Source organism: Mus musculus, chromosome 15, assembly GCF_000001635.26.
Source record: "Mus musculus strain C57BL/6J chromosome 15, GRCm38.p6 C57BL/6J".
Taxonomy (NCBI): Eukaryota; Metazoa; Chordata; class Mammalia; order Rodentia; family Muridae; genus Mus; species Mus musculus.
The window spans coordinates 64,822,025-64,846,152 of record NC_000081.6 but is presented as its reverse complement, the minus strand read 5'-3'; the positions used below and the strand labels follow the sequence as shown (position 1 = coordinate 64,846,152).

At 41.2% G+C, this 24,128-nt stretch overlaps 1 protein-coding gene across 3 annotated transcripts in view; it reads left to right on the top strand.

Moving 5' to 3' along the window:
* The window catches only part of Adcy8 (adenylate cyclase 8), a 223,262-nt gene that overhangs the window by 76,144 nt on the left and 122,990 nt on the right, over window positions 1-24,128 (top strand). For all 3 annotated transcript variants that reach the window (NM_001331075.1, NM_001291903.1, NM_009623.2), the window contains exon 3: window positions 23,831-23,961. In NM_001331075.1, the coding sequence (NP_001318004.1) occupies window positions 23,831-23,961 (131 nt within the window). The remainder of the gene's footprint in view (window positions 1-23,830; window positions 23,962-24,128) is intronic.

Below are 24,128 nucleotides of genomic sequence, written 5' to 3'. Positions count from 1 at the left end.
TGGCAAATACAAAAATGGATGCTCACAGTCATCTATTGAATGGAACATAGGGCCCCCAAAGGAGGAGCTAGAGAAAGTACCCAAGGAGCAGAAGGGAGTCGCAACCCTATAGTGGAACAACAATATGAACTAACCAGTATCCCCAGAGCTCGTGTCTCTAGCTGCACATAAAGCAGAATATGGCCTAGTCGGCCATCATTGGGAAGAGAGACCCCTTGGTCTTGCAAACTTTATATGCCCCAGTACAGGGGAATGCCATAGCCAAGAAGTGGGAGTGGGTGGGTATGGGAGCAGGGCAGGGGGAGGGTATAGGGGACTTTAGGGATAGCATTTGAAATGTAAATAAAGAAAATAAGTAATAAAAAAAGATTTTTTAAAAAAAGAACTCCATCCCTCCTTCTCTGATATTCTCCTCTTCTACACTGGCCTTGCCTTTTTAGCAGCACTGAAGCAAATGTGCCATTTGGCAGCCTGAGTGACTAGACAGTCTGGTGGTAAACATCTTGCTTCTCTGACCTTGTTTCTTCACCTGAGACAGGTTTTTAGTAATTTCTACTTCACCCTGTTGTGGCAGCCATAAAACAAGACAATATAGGAAGATGATTTTAAACATCAATATAGTACAGATGTTATTTTAAAATAACAAGTATTTTTATTTTGTGTTGTGTCTGATAAGGATATACAATCTTCTAATGTTGCAACCCAAAGGTTGAATATTTGAAACTTAACTACTTGTTCAGTCTCCAAATTACATAGGTACTCCAAATGCTAATAAAATATGATATTCCTGAATTAATGTGAAAAGTTCAGTTTTACATAAAGTTATATCCTTTGTAATGTTAGTAATGTATAGTATGTAAGCTGCCTTACATCAATGAATGTAATAAATATAATAGAATTATAAAATTGAATTGGAAATTAAGAACGTATGCTGTCAGAGATGGCTTTGAGAAAGCCTCCTGAAATCTGTGCTACAACATAGTTCTAGTTAGCTAGCTATGGAAATAACTGCATATTAATATTTGAAATAGGCAACAGTTTTTCACATCTTACTACACACAGCCATAGGTTTGGTAGTTTAAGCCAATGTATCTTTTAACACTAACAATAATGAAATTCAGCTTGTCTTCGCAGATATGAGCTCTCATGAAGGTCAGGCTTGCAGGTGGGCCCCTCATTGGAACATTCCCTCTGAGGCCCTAGAAAGACTGCTAGAAGTTAGTAGCTACTGTTTTCAGCTCGTATTCCTGCATCCTCTCCAATTTACTGAAGTCTCCGGAGCCACTCTGGCTGAAATGGGCTGCTGTTTCTATACAATAGATGCCACCTTCCACAGCACACCTTCAGTACCAAAGCTCCCACCTTGTAAATAGACAAGCCATTGTCTCTCTTAACAAGCATACACGCTTTAAAACCAATGCATTCTGAATGTCTCCTCTGATTTGGGGAGGGAAAGAAAAACTGAAGATATAGACATTGTTTTTATACAAGCACTTGCAGGTATCCAAAAAGTACATGGCCTTTAATTATATTGAAGCAACAGTTAGTGGCTTTTTAAAACATTCAATCCTTTCCCCTAGCACCAATTATGGTGTGTACTTTTTAATTATTTCTTTTATTTTGGGGATTATAGTATAATTACATAATTTCCCCTTACTCCCTCCAAACTCTCCCATATACCACTAACCCTGCTCTCTTTCAAATTCATGTCTTATTTTTATTAATTGTTCTTACATATATAGAGATGATGGACTTAGAGAAGTAGACAATAAATAAATAGATGACAGATGATATATATAGATAGATAGAAAGAGATAATAGATTTATAACAGGTAGATGAAAGAGAGAGATTCCTAAATAATAGCTACTAATTCTGCATAATGTTACTTGAGAAGCCACTACACTTATAATGTCTCATCAACATGACTACCTAAACATGAGATGAACAAGGAAAACATTAATAAACATGTGAAAGAGGATAGGAGAAAGACTTCCTACCAAAAGTACGACAGGTAACTAAGGAATGCTGAAAGCAGGAGAAACAGTATTCCCTAGGGAAGAGATCTCCCTGAGAACATATACAAAAGTCCAGTGGTTTCTTGTAGATCCCAGTCCCAATGGGTAGTTTCTACAAAACAGTCCTAAACCCAAGGCTCAAGGACCACAGCAGAAGACAAGATGGGGAGATTGAACGAGGATCTGGGCATTTGAAATGGTATTATGTTAAGATAGTGTGTATTTTAAGGGTTTGTGATATATTAAGTACGTTTTTAATTCTTTTTTTAATGCAAATATCTTTTTATTACATATTTTCCTCAATTACATTTCCAATGCTATCCCAAAAGTCCCCCATACCCCCCCCCCACTTCCCTACCCACCCATTCCCGTTTTTTTTGGCCCTGGCGTTCCCCTGTACTGGGGCATATAAAGTTTGCACGTCCAATGGGCCTCTCTTTCCAGTGATGGCTGACTAGGCCATCTTTTGATACATATGCAGCTAGAGTCAAGAGCTCTGGGGTACTGGTTAGTTCATAATGTTGTTCCACCTATAGGGTTGCAGATCCCTTTAGCTCCTTGGGTACTTTCTCTAGCTCCTCCATTGGGAGCCCTGTGATCCATTCAATAGCTGACTGTGAGCATCCACTTCTGTGTTTGCTAGGCCCTGGCATAGTCTCACAAGAGATAGCTATATCTGGGTCCTTTCAGCAAATTCTTGCTAGTGTATGCAATGGTGTCAGCGTTTGGAAGCTGATTATGGGGTGGATCCCACATAGTACTACCGGAGGATCCAGCAATACTTCTCCTGGGCATATATCCAGAAGATGTCCCAACTGGTAAGAAGGACACATGCTCCACTATGTTCATAGCAGCCTTATTTATAATAGCCAGAAGCTGGAAAGAACCTAGATGCCCCTCAACAGAGGAATGGATACAGAAAATGTGGTACATTTACACAATGAAGTACTACTCAGCTATTAAAAATAATGAATTTATGAAATTCCTAGCCAAATGGATGGACCTGGAGGGCATCATCATGAGTGAGGTAACACAATCACAAAGGAACTCAGACAATATGTACTCACTGATAAGTGGATATTAGCCCAAAACTTAGGATACCCAAGATATAAGATACAATTTGCTAAACACATGAAACTCAAGAAGAATGAAGACTGAAGTGTGGATACTATGCCCCTCCTTAGAATTGGGAACAAATCACCCATGGAAGGAGTTACAGAGACAAAGTTTGGAGCTGTGACAAAAGGATGGACGTTTTTCATTCTTGAGGGAAACATGCAATAGCTACTGTCAAGTTTGGTGGAGTCTGTGATTCTCAACCTTTCATGTAAGAATTTTGCAAGAGTTTTTATTTGGAAAGAATTCACACCCTACATCAACAACTTAATTCGTAAATTGACAGCAGAGTCCCACAGACCTAATGTTGATTCCCAGTGTGGCACCCTTGGAGCTGTACAGATGTGAGTAAAAGAATATCACATTCTATGTCTCAACTTCTTTCCTGGTTGAATTGGAATGCCCCAACCCACAATACTGAGTCACTGTGAGACAGGCTTGAAGTAAATGTTCATCCTGGGACTGTCTGGGAGACTGTCATCATTAGATACCTTACCCTGCTCCAAAGTGGATCCCAATATCCCCCATGATTCCCAGGGTGGCAGGAATGTTTCTGTGTTTCTTTTCTCAGAGGCTGCATGTTATTCAGAGGTGGGGCTGCCGTGAGCACCTGGCAGCACACTCCGAGCCCGGTATATATCAGACATGATTACTATTTATTGAGGGAAATTGAATTGAATAGTCAAAAATAGAGTCAAATATGTGTGCTCTTTTGGTGTCTAACAGAATGGTGGGAATACGGTGTGGTATGACATTTGCAAATACATAATCAGAAGGACTCTCCAGGGCATGCATAATTTGTAAGGCTGTGGTGAATTTTTGAAAGGATTTTTGAGAGAACTGATGAAATTTTTAAAAGGCCTTTCTTTCTTCTCCTCTCACCTCTGCCACTATTAAACAAGAAGATGGCATTGTTCTTGTGTGCTGGCCTTGGAGGTGGATGAAACCTGTCTTCAGACATCAGCCGCCCTTTTCTAGACCTTGTGAATCCAGTTTCCTGGATGACTGTGAAGGGCAGAGGTCAGCAAGCCCCTTGTACCACAATTAGTTACAGGGCTGTATTTCCTTACACATCTACCCTAACAAATGTAGCCAATAGCCACTTAGGGTAGCTAGAGCTTATCACTAGATATGGTGTAGCTACTGACAAAAAAAAAAGTAGCTAAAACACAGCCTTCATTTAACATCTTCCTAGTTTTGCAGGAGTAAGTCTTACTGGCTTAAACACAAACCACACCCAGAGTTGAGTAGATTTTGGGGCCCTAAGTTATGATCTTTTCTCTCTAGAGAGCAGCCCTTTCAGAATTGTTTGGTATCTCTTAGGTAAATTTCTCTAGTTCTGAACCAGTATAGCCAGTCATATGTAAAACAAGACAGTAATACCCACTTGTCAGTAATACCAATATGTATACATAAAGTACCTCTTTCTCCATATAGAGAGATACAAATGTAGATATAGATATATTTATCATTGTTTATATACATATATATGTGAATATTCATATACTTGTCTATTATTGCATTAATCTACATTACATTGTCTAAAGCAAGAATCATAATCAGGACACAAATACATGCCGTAGGTATTTCTCAGAGTTGTTACATAAATGTGTACAAACAATCTACTCTATTGAGTTAAATTGCTGTTGTCTGTAATTCCCTTCCCAATACTCTATAAGATATTGATTGTAAATCCTGCCTTGTCTCCCTACTACCTGCAGAATCCCAGGAAGAGAGACAATAGCTGTGCTGGTTCATTCACAAAGACAGAAATGAAGTAAAATGCTCTAATATTAATCATTCTTGCTCATTTTTAACGCTTAAAGTATGAAAGCAAAGAAGTATGGAGAAGGAATGAAGAAAAAGTAATTAGCATTCACTAAGCCCTGACTGTGTCATGACACAGGTTGTCCTCATTACACAGAACCCTCTATGGGAGGCTGGATAATATTCCCATTTTAGAGACAAATCTATATATACCATGCTGCTATAAAATAAATTGAAACCTGCCTGTCTTAGTCCAGAGCAAAATTGATTTCTTCTATGTAGTATGAAGATCAGGCTGGCAAATAGATTGAGCCACATTCCTGTGGTTTCCTAAATGCCCACCAGAAAAAAAAATCATTTTTCATCTAAAATGAACAAAACACTTTTACACTCGCTAGGAAACAGGTCTATAAATACAAATTGGCCCCTGGGAAAAATATCACCAGCTCTGCCAATGATGAAATGTCATTTTTTTTTCAGGTTCATGAAGCTGTTTTACTATACAGGCTGTGGGCCTTTTAAATGCTTTTAACTTTGCCTCATTTTTTGATTTCATTAGTTATTAACTCACCGGGTTTCTTTTTTCCTGACAAGCCAAATGAATCATGGTAGTCTGTATTTGATCTGTGTTACCATGACTCTGTGAGAGTGTGTTTGTATGCATGTTTTGGAACTTGGTCCCAGCTCTGTTGACAACCGGAAAACAAATGGATGGCAGGCAAAATATATGTGGTAGGAGATGACAAAAGACTGTGGCTGGAGAGATAGATAGATAGATAGATAGATAGATAGATAGATAGATAGATAGATAGATAGATAAATAGATAGATAGAGGTAGAGGTAGAGATATAGGTATAGATTAGGTATAGGTATAGGTATAGGTATAGGTATAGGTATAAGTATATGTGTGTGTATGTGTGTATATACATATATAGTCCATATATGCATACAGGAAAGCCTCTGTATGCCTGAAGCATGAAAGAAGCTTCTTTTCTGAACAACTAGACAGGTTAGTAAACAAACTCATAAATCACCCCATGCAGATCAGCTGTTGCCATGTTTGTCCACAGGGCCCCCAGGCAATGTCTGAACACTCATTGAATCTAGCAACGTTTACCAGCCTCCCCAGTCTTTCCCTATAAGCTGTGTCTTCTCAACTAACATAAGTCTATCTCTCTTGCCTCTCCCAACCCCCTTCACCACTCTTATGCCTGAGGGTAACACAGCTTAAATCATTCAGTTAGGAGCAGGAAAACCCATGTGCTGAGAGAATAGTGTCCAAAGAGATTCAAGGAGAGTAAGCCAGAGTGGGCACTTTTGTCTTTTAACACAGGACACACTGATCTCATGGAGCTGCTGAAGCAGGGTGCTTGAATTTAAATCCACGAATAGAAATTGAAATAAAATACAACCTCTGGGACAGATGGGCTACACTGGCATTTACCTGGAGGCAAACCACAGGAAGGTAGTACAAACTAATAAGGCACAGTGGCATGACTTCTACTCTAAACGCTGATGTTTCCAAAATTTTAATAGGTGACCAGAGGAGAAAGAATGAGAGGAGATACTAAAATTGTCAATAACAATGATAATTAAAAACAAGCTACCTGATAATAACATTCTCAGAAGACCAGGGCATCTAAAAAGCTGGTAGGAATGGAATCATGATGGGAAGTGGTGGATGACTCTTGAAGCCTCTGCTGTTAAAAAGATGAGGATCATGAAGAGCGACAAGTGACTCATTTCTTCTTGATGTACAGTAACGTAGAGAGACACATAAGAGAACATGACACTCCAAGCTGGGAAAACATTAATGTGTAGCGCTAGGGATCCCAGCTCACTGACAATAGAAAGCATTTCCATTTTTATCTTTGTATCTCTTTAGAAAGCACAGGGGACATGTGGCTCCCTGTACTGAGCTCTATTCTAATGGCATTCATGTCTTATGGCAGCCGTTTTGATCCCTGTGTCAACAAGATGGTTGCACAAGAGAGATGGACTACAGTGTGCATACAATGTAGCTACTTCCATCCCCAGTGCAGTGCACAGCGCCACCAACTCTTTCCTAATTGTACATTCCCTGAATAGCAATCTAAAAGGAGGGGACATCTGAGTTAGCTAGCTGCCTTGGAAGGCTGTATGGATTTTGAAAGATTGAATGAAAAGAGTGTGAGTCACCAAGCAGGAGACTGTTTCGAAGTTTAGAGGTGTCATTTCATTAGCTCTGCTGTAGAAACCGTCTAGTCATATTTAAGCAGCCAAACTCAAGAAAAGATCTTCAGATACTAAATTAAGAGGAAAAGCTGAGCCTGCTGGTATAGTTCTATAATCTCAACAATTTAGGAGATCAATGTGGAAGATCACAAACTCAAAGGCAGCCCGAGTTACAGAGTGAGCTCAGGGCCACACTTTCTGTGGGTTTGATGAATCTCTAATTATCATCTTTGTGTTACCTTTGCCCAAAGTAACACAGCTAAGATATAACTTCTATGATCTTGACTTTATCCTTTATGTTAAGTGGCTTTCAACAAGTCTCTACACTTACCTAGGCCTTGGTTTTCTTATCTCCTCCTTGTTGGAAGAGGTAAAGGTGAAGGTAAGTGGTTGTTAAAGGTACTCTGCCCCATGGTAACAAGTGTAAAAAATATTAATATTTGTACTATAGTTTTCTAAAGATTCTGACCAGAGCAAGAAGTGACACTGGGACACTCTAAAGCCATAAATACTGTGCAGACAATATACAGTTCATGCTTAGACTATCACTATGACACAGCACACAACTGGGAAATTCTAATAAACTTAAAACAAGCTCTGTGCTTGTTAACGGATGAGATACAGGGAGAAACCTGTGGGATTTGAGTGTGGTAGAGATTTTCTTGTCCCAGTTAAATGTAACTTTGGGGCCCAAGGTGCTAAGCTAACAATGATCACCAAAGCTATGCAAGCACAGTGGCTTCAGGGATCCGTTTCATGAATTCAGAGGATGAGATTCGTGGACAATGAAGGTTAAGTTTAGGGGGGAGTTTTGTTATAAAAGAAAACTTAGGCTATTTCAGAAAGAAGGAGAGCAGAGCCCTCTGCCTCCCTTAGGGGTATGGAGTCCTGATAGGTTGGCACTTAAGAAGACCAATGAGGTATCTGATCAATGAGGTAGCTTCTAGGCAGCTGTGTCAATAAGTTGCTTTTTAAGAAGAAAAGTAAGATAACAAGAAACCAGAGCGCGATCCAGCACCTCTACACAGTTCTGACTTCTGGCCTCCATTCAGGACTGAACGTCAAATAGAAACATGCGTGTTCTGACCTCTAGACAAATCAATCTGTCTGATTTTGGGGGTCCCTGCTCTAGCTACCTGACAATTTTTTCTCCTATACTCATCACTTTGAGCTTATGTACAGTTAATAGGAATGGTATTTATAATAACGACAGTGGAAATGACAATAACCATACCAGGTCTATTTGGGCTCATCAGAGACAAAGAAGATGAAGTCTGTGTGTTGGGGGGGGGGGGGCGGTATGTATGTACGGGAGGAGTGTGAGTACGTAGGCCTCAAAGATAAGTAGGAACTAAAATTACTCTGATAATTCCTTCTAAGGGGTTAGTTTACATGATTCTAGAGGTCAGCAAGTTGAACATCTGCAATTCATGTCCTAAGATGTTCAGAGTGCAGACTCAGAGAAGAGCCAAGGCTGTCATTGAGATGCTACATCCATCTGCTATGAATGAAAGCCCTTCTGTTGTTGAAATCAGCCTTTTGGTTCTATTCTAGCCTGGTTACATGAGGACCACACAAATTTATAGAAAGTTGCCTGATTTACTTAAACGCCATCCATTCAAAATCTAACCCTATCCAAAAATCACCTTCACAGAAATATCCTGACAAACATTTAACAGAATATCTGGGTACCACACATGTAAAACAGTCCATTACTCTGGATCTTAGTAGCATCATGCCAACAAATGCTTTCTAAGACTGAGTAGAGTGTCTTATACAAAAAGACCTCCAAGAGATCTCTAAAATGACTTTGAAGTCTTCAATCCCTGAGAGGTACTTAAAAGGAATATATTCCCAGAGGGGCTGTTGAGCAGCCCCCTAATGCTTTGGGGGCTCAGTGAGTATGCTCTTTCTTCCTAGCAGTGGCTAATTTCTCTTCAGGAGAGCACAAGCAGTTTGCACAAGTGTCATAATGCCTTCGATTTGTTTTACAACCCCAAGAAGTTGCCTGCATTTTTATTGCTAGAGTGTCACTATTTGGCAATTGTGCCTTAAGTCCTTTCTATGAGTGTCCTGAGCCTTAGCTGATAGGGCAGGTGTCATGATCCTGCGTATGAGAAGTGCTAATGCCAGGCAGGTACGGAGGAGAAGGGGGAGGGCACTCTGCAGATCCTTTACTGAGCAGTGCCCCGGGACATGAAGAGGAATGTTTCTTCACTGTTCAAAAATGATCGATTCAGTGGCAAGGCAAACAGGACATCATTCAGTCTTTCTATCATTAGTTTACATTCACTACAGACAAGGAGTCCCTCCCTGATTTACCACATCCGGTACTGGCTACTTCTGCTCCATTAATGGTATGGCTCTGCTGTTCAAAATGTACGGTAACTATGATTATGTTTGTTTGTTTGTTTGTTTGTTTTCAGTGATATAGATGATTGCATTGTGATCATTATCCCAGAAAGAAGCTACCGTTGGCCTTTGCAGGGATATGCAATGATGCTATAAGGAGTACAGTTGAGTCATTACTGAAGTACCCAGGTTTCTGTGTTCTATAGAAAACCTGGAGGACTGGGACACATGGCTAGAGATAGGAGCACGTAGAGTTTATGAAGCAAGGAAACACTCCACTGAGAGTGGGAGTGGGCTGGTGAGTGAAGAGAAAGAACCAAAAAGGGCTGTGTGAAGAGACATAGGACCCTTACTAGGTCATTTATGTAACATTCACCTCTCTTTTGTTTGTATAGCTTGGACTTCTCTTAAGCATGCTCACTTGTTATGAGAATCAGGTAAGGATGGGCTTCCAGACTTGCCCTGCCTGATGGCTTCCTTTGCTTTTCTTGGAGTAGCTTTCTCCAGTCTCTATTCTCCAGTCACAAGGAAACATGAGGAGAGTGAGTACTTTGCCCAAGATAACATAGCTAAGTTACAGACTCTGGCTGAGGTTTGTATTATGTGGTCTTGGTCTCACTGCAGGCACTGCAGGTAGTATCCCCTGTCTCACAGTGGGCATCTAGTGATGAGTACACAACAGGTACATCAGAGGAGAGCCGCACCTGCAGGTTTCCGATTTGCTATATCTTGGAACTGTTAGTGAGAGAGACCTGAAAAGATAAAAGGAAGAAAAATTCTTGAAACTAAATTTGTGTTCCCCGCACCATGAAGTTGCACTGTGTATACCAGAATATAGGATGCGTTACAGTGTAGCCCATGGCCTATGCTTTGGCTGCTGAGATGAACGAACACCTTAAAGCTACTGGTATTGAGTAACTACCTGCAGTGTAGCAGGATCTATATGTACAGAGCTTTGTCTCTAAGTCTACACAAAGACTGTGGTAGCCTTGAGATGATTATTCCCATTTTATAGATGAAAAAACTGTGACTCTAAGAAGCTGCATCTACTAGCAGTCTAAGAAAAACTGAAGATTCAGCTTGACCTTGCCTGACCCCTCAAACTTTTCAGATTCTATGTCTAAGTAGAATAGATACGCCTGGGGTTCTAGATCACTGTCAAATAGGCAAGAGTGGTCTTTCGTCGAATCAGTCTGAGATACACCTAGGAATCAAGCAAGCAGCAGGCTCTGCTACTATGCTCACAACTAAGTTTTCTGTCCTGGGTGTAAAATCCTGGAACCTTTTATAATATAAAATTAAATGCCAGAGTCCAGGTTTTGTTTAGGGTTTGGGTTTGGTTGTTTGGTTGTTTGGTTGTTTGTTTTTGTAATTACAAAAAGAGCCACTGAAGGGTTTCCACTGGGCAGCACAATTGTCTCTCCACATAGTACATCTGCTCATTACCCTGTATTTCCCAGGTTCTGTGTGCCCTTCAAAGGCACAGCAGCTTTAACACCCATGTGCCACTAGAACTCTAAGGTGACACTTGAAATAAAGCAGGAAGCAAATATTTAGCCTGAGGCTATAGAATGGTAGCTGATGGTTCTTTTATAAGTATAGAGACTTTGAAAACTGCACATTTTCTGTGAAGTAGATGCTATGCCCAGCTAGATCTCGGCAGGGATAAATCATTCAAACCCTAACTTAGAACCCCTCATGTGAACAATAACAATAATCTGCTTCCCTACCTCTCTCAGAGCTCAGTACTTACTGATAGCCTCTGGGACACCTCCCATCAACAAGCATGCATTCACTTCCACTGTATTATGTATATATCCCAAGTGACCTGCCTCTCCTCTTTCCTCCAACTCTCATCTCTCATTTCCTACTTAATATGTTTTAGTTGCTATTTAATCAAACTCTGTAAGGGCACTAACAGATAAAACTTGTGGCTAAGTCAATAGAAAAAGCCCCATGGCTTCCCGGTCAGCCTGGAGTTGCAGAAATAACCTAAATTGTAGACATTTGGAGAGCTTCCTACCAGCTAGAGACCATTTGTCCTGCAGTGACCTGCCTAGTTGCCACGTGGGAGGGACTAAAGATAATGGGTCAGTCAGGCTAGATCACTGGCCAAATGGAGGACAACTGGGAGAAATTCTACCACACCGTGTACAAGAGTGAATTCAGCTGTTAGAATACATTTCAAAGAAACAGCAAATGGAGTGTCCCCCGAGCACAGAAGGAATCTGGGAGTTTCTCACCTGGTCCTTCAGCAGAGGCATCCTAGATCAGACTTAAGATTTTCAATATCTTCACTGGCAGCAGCCAGTGCTGCTTCTGGCAACCATATTGATGTCCATGATCCTTGTTGCCACTGAGAACATTGTTGATGTCCACATCCCATGATGCCCTGAGTCCTGCCACCAGAACCCGAGTGGACATCAATGATAGGTACTATTACGGGCAAGAAAGCTTTTGTTTGTTTTGCATTTTTGTTATTGTTGGTGGTTTTGTTTTATTGTTATTTTGGTTTGGAGGTTTGTTTGGTTGGTTGGTTGGTTGGGTAGGCTTTTTTGTTTTTGTTTTTGTTTGTTTGTTTGTTTGCAGTGATATAGATGATTACAGACTTATAGCTGAGAATAATAGACAATGAAGGCTTCTGTGACAACCTCTTCCCCCACCATGCACACACACACACACACACACACACACACACACACACACAGTCTAGTGAGGAAATTAATAAAGAGAAGTGTGATAGGGATGCTGAAGTGTAGCTCTTGAAGTTGATGGCTTATAGGAAAGGTTTCTAAGTTTTCTTTGAGGGACTGGCCACTTGGAGTCTGGCCATACTCCAGTGAGTATATGGCAACACAATTGGACTTGTTGGGTCGGGGAGCACATGGTGTGAGGGTAGACCTGAGAGAAAGGAGAACCAAGTGTGGTCAAGGTGCACTGCATGAAATTCCCAAATAATTAATAAAAATATTATGTTAGGGAAAATATTTTCAAATAATCCTATGATTCACCTGAGTATCTTCAAGGATTAAAACTCTAGACAGATGCTTAGTGCGTGCTTGCTGCTGAGACTGAACACTCAGATCTCTGTAGACCTTCCTGGTTACCAAAACTCTGACTTTCCCCAGGTCTGGAAGACAGTCCATTTTACATAGAGGCCCAAGCTCCTCCAATTTCTCATACTGAACAATCTGATAAAGAAGCCAATGACTTCCCTTAGCCTCTCCTGTAGTCTGCTAATGGTCTGTTAGTCCTCCCTGTGGATCTGTATACTTTCTGATAATCTCCAGGCCCAGGACTTGGCCACTGTCTTAGTTAAGGTTTTTTATTTTATTATTATTGATATGAAAAGATACGGCAATTCTTATAAAGAGAAACTTTAGTTGGAGCTGGCTTACAGTTCAGAGGATTATTCCATTGTTGTCATGGTGAGAAGCATGGGGATATGCATGTAGACATGGGACTGGAGAGAAGCTGAGAATTCTACATCTGGATCTGTAGGCTGCAGGAAGAGACCACCTTGAGCCTCTGGCCTAGCTTGAGCTTCTGAAACCCTAAGATTTCCCAGCCCCCAAGTGACACACTTCCTCTAACAAGGCCACACCTCCAGTAATACCATTCCATGTAAGTCTGTGGAGGCCATTTTCATTCAGACCACCACAGCCACCAACGTTCTGACTTTGTAAATAGGTGATTAAATGTGTGGATTGTGAGCTAAGTTTTAGCTAGTAAAAGAACCTCTGTGTATATCTTTGCTGTATACTTCCCAAATGACCCTTTGTTACTATTTGGGGTTTTTGTTTGTTTGATTTGTTTTGTTTTTGTTTAAATATTAGCTCTGTAGCCTAGACTAGGCTTGAACGCATTGATTTAGCTTCCCAAGTGCGGGCATTATAGACATAGACCACCACACCTAGATCCAAATCCATGACATTGCATTGCCTGATTTAAACCCTTTGATCCTCAGTATCTTTTTGTGCAAATGAGATGACACCAGCAACTCTAATGGATGGGAAGTTTCAGGAAGCAGTGGATGTGAACAAAGTGGATGTGAAATGTTGCATGTTGTCTTCCACATTGCCCGAAACCCCGGAGCAAATTTCTCTTGGTTCCTGGATGCTGGCTGTAGTTTAGAACTCTTTGGCTGCAGTAGAGCTAAGAGGAGTCCAAGGGAGTCCCTGGGGTTGTGAGAACCAGAGAGAGGTGAGGGTTTTCCAAAGCCACTTGGGCTTGTAGCTGCATGGAAACTCAGAGGAGCTGCCTGTGCCACAGTGCTGTCCTTCTCCTTCTCCTTTCCTGATATGAACACTTGCATGAACTAAAGATCTCCAATTACTCACTATTTCACCTTTGACTTCTTCTCAGAGGAACTGTAGCAACTGATGGGCATGAAACCATTTTGGAGACACAAATGGAGAACCAAGCAGGGAATCCAGAAGGCAGCTGCTTCATAGATTTTGAATCCTACCAGGGTTTCTTTTAATGCAAATGGAAAAACCCAGGGAAGAAAATAGATGGAGAATGTGGACATAGACTCTATCCAGGGCCACAGTCTGGCTCCAGGAAAGATCCTTTTACTTAAAATCTCTAAAGCCAGAAAACTCTATATTGGGCCTCAGCAGGAGCCGAGAATTGTAATAAAGGGTAAACTTGCCTATTTTCTTTCAGTTTGTGCTTTCAGGGATCTGAATGATGTTTCCCAAGCAGTGAACAAATCCAAGGGAAACAAAAGTGCTGAAAATGGGCTTTTATACGCAGACTCCAGGCAAACTCCCATCGTCTTGCAGAAAATGCTTTACAGAGGGAAGACCTGGGAAAGTTGCCAGAAGCACAAATGGCTAGAGCCTGGCAAGTCTGCGTGCTGGAGAGTTTTTCTATGAAAATGCTACATTCAAGATACCCCAGAAAGCACTGATGGTGTGATGTCAAGTGAGGATCCAATGAGTGTTTTAACTTAAAGACTATTTAGCAAACATTTTGTGAACATTCTACCCTAAGGGTGCATTCAGGAGCCCCTTCCACCTAGAATCCTTACAAAGATATTGTTCGTGAGTTCATTCAGAAAATATCTATTTACTTAGCACCTGCTACTTTCAAGCATTGAGGATGTTGTCAGGGATCCCTAAGTGAACAACGAAGACACTATCAACATCTTCAGTCCATATGGAATCATGGTAGCGAAATAGACAGCCTAGCACATATAGTGAGCATTGAAAAAGGGAAGGCAAGAGATAGAAGTAACTATACAGCAGGGCAAAAGTACCTAAATTTCCTGAAGGAAAGGGAATTAAATGACTTTCAAGAAGTACCCTGAAGGACAGACAGGACTCTGGAGGCTAGCACAGCCTTGCCATACCCTACTCAAGATTGTGATTAGGCACCACTGAGCTTGCTTAGTCCATGAAGCACTTCCCTTGAAAGCAGCGAGCTTGCTTAGTCCTGCTCGAAAACAGGAAAATCTGAGTTTGGATCTTCTGCATCAATCTGGAAGGCCAGGCACAGTGCCAAGTACCTGCCCCAAGCATGGGTAAGTGAGAAACAAAGATGAGAAGATCTATAGAAGCATGTGCTCCAGATATGGAGAACTATGTGATAAAGTTCCAGACCAATGAGAGAGGGAAAGATCCAGTCTCACAGAGAAGGTATCTGAGGACCAACACCTAAAGTTATCCTTTAACCTCCATATATGTACCATGCAGGCACACACCATACACATGTTTTCACCCACACATATTTAAGTATGTGCATGCATGCACACACACACACACACACATACACACACACACACAAAAACTCTCTCTCTCTCTCTCTCTCTCTCTCTCTCTCTCTCTAAAGAGCAAGGGAGGTACTGATTGTGTATTTTCTTAAGAAAGTGACAGAACCTCATTGTGCTAATTGGCCAAGAATGAGAGAGAAGGAGAAGTGCATAAGAAGGGACTGGAATCTAAAACAGGGGTCAGCATGCTTATATGGGCTCTGGAATAACAGTCAAATATGAGAAATGAAATAATGACAAATAGGAACCTTATTAACCCAGAATCAGGTCAGTAGACTGTGTGCTAGCTTTTCCATTGGCACATGGCCTAGAGCCATCAAATAAGCCTGTTCAGTAGACACATAAAACTAAACAATGACCTTCCTCAGTTCCTACTCAGTATTGTTGGGCCATCTTTCAGCTCCAAGTGGCCCACAGATAGTCTCTCTTCTCTCCTGTTTGGACTATGTCATGTATTTACATTCAAATAGTTTCTTCCTGCTGGCGTGTCTGTCCTCTGGCCCTGGCTCACCAACACTGAGTTTTTGTTCTCCAGGCAAGGTAACTGTTCTGTCTACCCCCATTGCGGGCTCCTTCTGTTATATCACACCTACTTGGGCACATAAGGTCATGAAAAATCCTCTCTCTCAGGACAGCATCAAATTAAACAAGCAGGTGAAAGGTCAAGAAAAGACATTGATTTGTCTAACAATGATAGCAAATAAGCCTAATTATTATTGTTAACTCCAACCAACCAGAAAGCCTTCTGCACAGGTTTACATGGCTGAGCTGCAGTCCCTGTGGGAGATCATTAGTGACACCTGTCACTGACAAATGCTAGGATAGTAAGCCAGGCATAATAGCAGTCATTTTCAACCCCCACTCTACTCAATGTCTTCTAACTCCGAGAAGCCTATTTGATTAGAGACATCCTTGACAAACCTAGAAATATAATGGTCTCTGGCACCCACTTTCCACCTATTCATACAAGTCTCCAAGACAACTTTCTCAGATGCTCATGTTTTTCCAGCCTACTGCGTAGAACTTAGTCTAGACTATTCTCTTGTCTGGGCTGCTGCACTGATCATTTCATTTCCTTCTTGCCTGCCTCTCTCCAGAAGAACCATTTCATTGAACATACTATTTTCCATACTTAGCTGAAATGGTACAGAGGTACAGGGAAGCCAACTTAAATCCTGTCTCTGATCCTTAAACAAAAAAATCCTTCAACTGTTTCTTGTTACTCTGAGAAAACTACCCAGCCAGTCCCCCGCTCTTCACTTCACTTACTCCACTTTGCTGTGCTCCATCCACGGTCCTTTTAGCATCTCAAACATGCCATCATCATTTCTCAATCATCCTTTGCAAATGTTTTTTATCTCCCCTTAGGATGGCATTTCATACCTGCCAATACATGCACACACACACACACACACACACACACACACAGGAGTACATTTTCAAGCACATATCTGAACTTAAATGATTTAACTATTCATCTAAGTTAATCACACTCTCATGTCTCATTATGGACTCCCATAGTATCAAGTAGATCTCTTTAATTGCACTAGTGATAGATAAAGTTGTATAATTATTTCTGTGATCATTTCATTAATGTCTACTTCTCCCACCAGACCAAATAAGATTATATTAGGTTCTCTCTTATGCCCTACTGAATTTTGAATTCTGATCTTGGTTTAGGGCACCAAAACTTATTAAAGAATGAGTTATATTTTTAATATCTACTTTATGATCTATTAGATTTCACACAAAGATAAAGTGTTAATAAGGGAGAATATAAATTTTGAGTTTATGCCTGCTCACTTTGCCCTTATGGAAGAAACTATCATGAACATTTCTGGAGACAATAGATCAATATTGTAATTTCTAAGTCTAAAGTAGGTAAGATCATAGCATCAATGAAAAGTTCTATCAATCTATTTGAATACAGAATAGCAAATTAATATACACCAATTTGCTATCTTTTAGTTTAAAATTTAAACATCATTAAATAACAATGCTTTTCCAATAGCAAAGTAGTAAATACTCTTATTTCACAATTACTACTTATATAAAAGTGGATCAGAAAGGCAAGAATCTACTAAAATTCTTCATTTAAAATATCATAGATAAAAACTGAAGCCTAATATGTGGGGTGTACTTCTAAGTACTGGAACTGTTAGTGCTAAATAAAAGCAAAATAAAGACCCACATCCAACTCAATTTCCACAAACAGATATTTCCTTTTAGAGATAAAAAGCTATTATTTGGGGAGGACCTCTGCCTCCTCACAGGACCAATGATTTGAAGGGAGGTATCTCAGAAACTGGGCTTTTGATATGACAACTAATGGCTTCTGGGAGAAACAATATTGTATGTGTAGGGTAACTCCATATAAACTATTTGTAGACATGTATATATTTTGGAGTCTGACAAAAGAGCAGGTTTCCATATGGCTTTCTCAAATGTCCTGAGAGCTTGTTATTCCTCCCCTCTACCCTCTTATGCCCACCTTTCCAGCTTGACCCCACATCTACATGCTGTTCATCTTTTCTTTATGTCACATGTTTCTCCTCTCCGACCTCCCTTAAGATATTTCCTTCCCTCAGAGGAGAAAGGAAAGGGGGAAGAAGAAGAGGGTCTCAGTAAGAGGGTGGGAACTGGAGGGGGAAATAGTGCTTGCTTGGGAGATAGATAGATAGATGATAGATAGATAGATAGATAGATAGATAGATAGATAGATAGATAGATAGATGGATGATAGAGATAGACAGATGATAGTGTCTTCGGGTTTTACTGCTGTGAACAGATACCATGACCAAGGCAACTCTTATAAGGACAACACTTAATTGGGGCTGGCTTGCAGGAGGTTCAGTCTATTATCTTCAAGGCAGGAGCATGGCAGCATCCAGGCAGGCATGGAACAGGAGGAGCTGGGAGTTCTACATCGTCATCTGAAGGCCTCTAGGAGAAGACTGGCTCCCATGTGGTTAGGAGGAGGGTCTCCAAAGTGACACACTTTCTCCAACAAGGCCACTCCTACTCTAACACGGCCTCCTAATAGTGTAACTTGCTAGCCCCAGCATATTCAAACCACCACAGATGAATAAGCAGCATTTCCTTCCTTCACTCCCGATGTCCCTTTTCTAATCTGGGTTGTATAAATGCTCCAAGCTAACTATACAAACCTAAATATTCTAAGCTAAGATCCACATATGAGAGAAAGAGAAGGCACAGCCTTTGTCTCCCTGGTTCTAGATTATCTCACTGTATTTCTTTCAGCTCCATCCATTTACCTATAGATTCCATGGTACCTTTGCCTTCACAACTGAATAGGATCACACTGTACATATGTACCACATTTTCATTATCTGTACATTCATTGATGAACAGCTGGGCTATTCCCATTTCCTGGCTATTGTAATTAGAGCTCAGTAAGTATGGACAAGCCAGTACCTCTGTAGTAAGATATAGATATCTCCTGACACTGGTTGGCTAGGTCATTCAGCAGATTTATGTATAGTTTTTGAGGAATTCCCAGATTTATTGATGGAGCAGTTGAATTCTTACCAGCAGCGAGTGTTCCCCTCCTCTACATCTTCCTACCACTTATTAGCCTTTGTTTTCTTGACCTTAGGTATCCTTAATAGCAATTTTTAAAGATAAACAATACAAAATTAAGAACTGGTAAGAGCTAAGAGGGAAATGAAGTAAATAAAACAGCATGGGGGGGGGTGAGAAGTGGGCGGGCCCATGGAGAGGCCTCTGTGAGAAAATGAACTTGAGGTAAGGAAATCAAAAAAGTGAGGAAAGCACATTATTTTTCATTTATTCAATTAGCTAGAGTTGTTTACAAGCTGAATCTTTAAACACTTGAAGTGGCTGCTTTCACCAGCCCTCCTGTCCATAAAGCATTGTTGATGAATAAACAGATCTGTTCACACATTTCTGGAGCTGCTTGGACCACCAGGGGTGCTCCTGTGGGATGCTGTTGCTCCCTAAACCTTTTCACTCACTGCATGCTCTAATCCAAAGGCAGAATTCAGACACACCCCACCCCCCACCTCGAATTGGCTTTCAGGAAGAGGACACCTCATATTACCAGGCTAGATGCAGCTACAGCTTGGCTCCTGCAAAACAGGAAGAGGCTTTCAAGTCACCACTGGATCTGCTTCTAAGAATGATCCCAAGACTTGCAAGTTGAGGAGTAAAAATCGTAGCCTTCTCTCTGGTGAGATTCAACTTCTCTAGGCCATTAGAAAATAATTGTTTGAGGTTGTCCCAGTTGTTTGATTTATCCCAATGTCTCATATTCAGATGCAGGTTTTGCTTGCCCATTCATCATGTGTGCACTTACAGAAGTCTCATTATGCATGGTCATCTGCTCGGACCTTCTGTACAAAAAACAAACAAACAAACAAACAAAAATCAAGATTTCAAATGAGTTCAGCTTACTGAATGTCTTATACACAAATTAGCACCTTGTGCTGTGGTAAATGTGAAAAGGAGCAACCCGGAAGGGTAATTTGTCAGAGTGAACGTGTAATCCCTTTCATGAAAGAAATGAGACTTGTGTTAAAATATGAGGAAGAGTGGGACTCCACATTGCTAACCAGAATACACTCTGTCAGTGTTCTGTGACCCGCTCAGCATAGAGGACACAAGAGGGACAACACTGTCTCTTCTTCTCATCTTCCAGGGTCTGACATTGTGTGTAGCCGGTCAGGGAAGAGGACAGCAGATCCATTCTTTGTTTAAGCAGACTGTGCGCTTCCAATTTCTGAAACAATTAAAGTTTATACTTTGAAGAATTAGGCTTCGAGAGAATTTTTTTTCAGAACCATATATTGCTGGGAAGGTGGAAGAAAGCTCTAGAAGAGTCTGAAGAGTCTAACAAGCTAAATACTGCCCTGTCTTCGTCATGTGACAGTGGGAATTTATTTTAACTCTCTTGTTTGTTAATCTACAATTAATAATTCCCTCTATACAGTGATGGTGAATTGTACTTGAGATTATGTGTGATGGTCCCTATGGACTCAGTGTCTCACCTACCATGGGTGCTCTAAGAGCCATGTAAATGATGAAGGGTAAGGGTGCTACCCAAGCATGCCATCCAAGAATGTTCTCAATCTCTACCTACAAAACTTCCACTAAAGCAGCCAGTTTCTCCCCTTGCTTCTCCTATGTCTGGAATTATGATAACACGTAGGATGCTCTCAATAACTATTTGTTGAGTGGATGATTAAATTAATACCACAACTAGTAAACCTATTTGAAATCTCAGTCACTATTCAGAATCTCTGCTTGACCATATCCATCCTCTATTTCTTAGTGCAATGAAACTTTTAATCCCTGGTCCTCATAGTGACACTCAGCTCCTATCATAGGAGTACCTTACTGCTGCCCCAATTAAGGGGATTTTCATATGTGTGTGAGTGACTTTCTGAATTTATGTGCCTCACAAAAGTGCCTTGTGCCCAAAGAGGCCAGTACAGGACATTGGAGCCCCTGAAATGGAGGTATAGATGGCTATGGCCCACCATGTTTGTACTGGGACTCAAACCCTAGTCCTCTGAAAGAGCAACCAAGGGTGTTTAACTGCTGGACCATATCTATAGTACAAGAGTTAGTTTTATAAGAGCTTTGTGGAGCCCAACAAATGGCTCAGCAATTAAAAATATGTACTGCTCTTGGAGAGGGCTTGGATCGGTTACCAGGACCCACATGGTGGCCTACAACTGCCATATAACTCTACTTTTAGGGGATCCAATGCCACACATACACATTAAAATTAAAGTAAGTTAATAAGTTAATATTTTTAAAGAGCATTATAGATTTGGTGGGAGGGGGTTAGCCCATATTTTTGTAAAAAGTGGAACTGGCAGAAAGCATATTATTTGGGGGTCACATGATTTAAGTACTCTGCTATTGACATCTTAGCTGACCAGCTTGCCAATGCCATCTTTTGGTCTTTTCCATGAAGGTCAGCTATTACAAACTACATATAGTTTAAGGCATCATCTAGAGCCTACCAGTGCTTAATATAGAGTAGGCTAGCATCATCTGACTAGCCTCAATATCCTAGACACCTTTAAAACTTTAAACACTGTGCCTACCTGATGCTACCCTTAGAATCCAACTCAGTGGGTCTGTGAGGAGCAGATCACATGGCTTTTACAAAACTGCCAGCCACTCGGTGGTCAGAGCACAGAATCCATGAAGGAGTCTTGTGAACATGGACCTGGATTTCAGGAATGGTAGCCTCTTAAGAGTGCCTTGGCAGGACCAAGTACATTTCCTCTGCCTCTTTTCAGGTCTTACAAACCAGGACTATTCTATGCACACAGCAGCATCACCTGCCCATGCTCTGTGCCACTCTCCCCTCATGCAAGGCTTTCCTGTCACTTTAGTACTTAGGCCTCACCCCTAATGCCTAGTGATAAGGTAAGTCACAAGTACCCTTGTAAACTGACCACAGGGCATTTGTGTGTGCACTCGTGCATGTGTGTGAACTGTGTGCTTTATTTCCATTACCCACTCTTACCCAGCTTGTGTTAAGTGGGTAAATGGCATCATAATTAAACGTCATCCACCATCCTGAGCAACAGTCCTCCTTAAAACCATGATTAGTCCCTATTCCTATTCAGCAGCAATTGTATGAACAAGGCCATAAGCACCTGTGAAGTTGACAAATAGTATTAGGGGCCATGAAAAAGGCATAATGTGGGGGCATTAGAAAAAATATATATACCTCTCAAAATCACCGTGGGACAGCTTTCAAGAGAGGGAGAAGTGTCATTGTACAGCACTCTGTGGTCACTTCATTATTAAAGCCCTTTGTATTTGGGGCAGGGTTAATTAGAGTAGAGAGAAGGAAAGAGTGATAGGTCCTTGCAAATTCCACTTCATTCATTCTCACAGCAACCCCACAAAATAGACAGTGATATTACCTCTGGACAAATCAGGGCTCCGAGGCACAGATCGCATAGCTTTTATAATGCTACATCTCTACTTCTTGTTGGGAACAGCATGCAATACCTCCTTGAGACTCAGAATGCAAAGACTTCCCCATCCTGTAAGAATCCCAGCACAGAGGAGAAGGAGAAGGATTGCATCCTGGATCTGCAGCTTATGCAATTGGTACATTTGATGAGTGTTTTCTTGCGGAGTTGCATTTAGACTCCTGTAATAAACGACAGTGCTTAAGAGCCATATACTGGCACTAAAAATAGTGATTAGAATGTATCTGTCTCCATCTGTGAATCAGAATCCAGACTCTTGTCTGGATTTCACCACATGGATGTTTGAGGATGTAGTTTGTGTTGCTAGTTACTTAACAGGGGCTTTCTTTTCTCTGTAAAAGTAATCACTATTAGCATAGACTTGTATCATGTCCAATACCAGGTCTCCATTTGTGAACTGCATGGGTCTTCATTTCTCACTTTGATAAAGAGTCAGTGTCTCGGTGGTAGCCTACACTGGATCTGCACAATCCTGAGCCCATCAACAGTTAGTCACAGAGCTATTGGTTACTGGTACATCGCAAAAGAGAAAAAGTCATATTTTGTTTCTGTATGTACCCATGGTTTAGCCTGCTAGGCATCAATGAATAGTTCCAAACCCAGGACCCTGGATAAACAGAACAAATCAAAAGACAGGAATTTGAGAAAAGGACATGTAGTGAAGAGTAGGGAGTGATAGGGATGAAGGGAGGTCAAAGAGGAGTTGGGTGAGCATAAGTAGAGCATTGAATAAATGGGTGAAATGGTCAAGGAATGCATTTAATGAAAAAATATTTTCAAAAGAGAGTTGGTGCCTCATAAGCTAGCTTGCCTACAACGTTTCCCTGGTTCCATATGTGCAGCAGTTCCTCCCATCATCCAGACTTGGGATCCACCCATCTCAGTGAGACCTTCTTTCCCTCTGCCAGTCCTGTGAGTCTTTTGTCTAATACAACTTCCCACCACAATCATTGTGGGGGCTTCCTCCACTGAACCCTCTGCCTCTTCCCTTGGTTCCACACACAATTCATTGCCCAAAGGAGTCAGAGAAGTATTTTAACTTGTGAGTAGTTTTACATCACTGTTCCACTTAGTACCACTGAGCTCCTTCTAGTTATCACTAGAATTAAATATAAGCATCTGATGCTGTAAGTTCAGTCTATATGTCTTTTCTTGTTGTCTGTTACAACCTCCTCCCTTGGTTTACCAACCTTCACTCACGTCCTCCCTCAATTAAGTGGAAGATGGAGTGTCTCATCACAATTACTAGGTCTCTCCTCATTCCAAGGAAAGGTCATCACATCATCAGCCATCTCATTCCTTGATGACCTTCTGCTCTTCCATGTGACTCTTCACATCTCATCAATGTGCACCAGTGTCTCTGGGTGTAGGGTATGTGGCATCTCTTTTTTTGTTATCAGACTGTAAACATCACTTAAGTAGCTGCCACACCCATCAGTACTCAACACACACTTGCTTGGTCAAGGAATGATACAAAACTTGCAACTCTTCCAGCAATCTAAGAGGCTTTGGTCTTCTATACCTCTACTCCCAACCTATGTCTGTCTCCAAGTTCAGCCTAACAAGCTGTCCTTCTTCCTTCTCCTAGGAGCGGCTTGTGCTGTCTGTGCTCCCCAGGTTTGTCGTCCTGGAAATGATCAACGACATGACCAATGTGGAGGATGAGCACCTGCAGCATCAGTTCCACCGCATCTACATCCATCGCTATGAGAACGTCAGGTGAGGACCTTGACACCCTACCCTGGTCTCCACGGGATCAGTAATCATATGTGCCTATCACTCTCATGGAACTGCTTTTAGTGCCAGATCTGGTATAGTCTTTTGTTTACCTGATTAACGAATTAAGGAGTGATAATTCATCAGAGACATTTACATTTCCAGTTTGA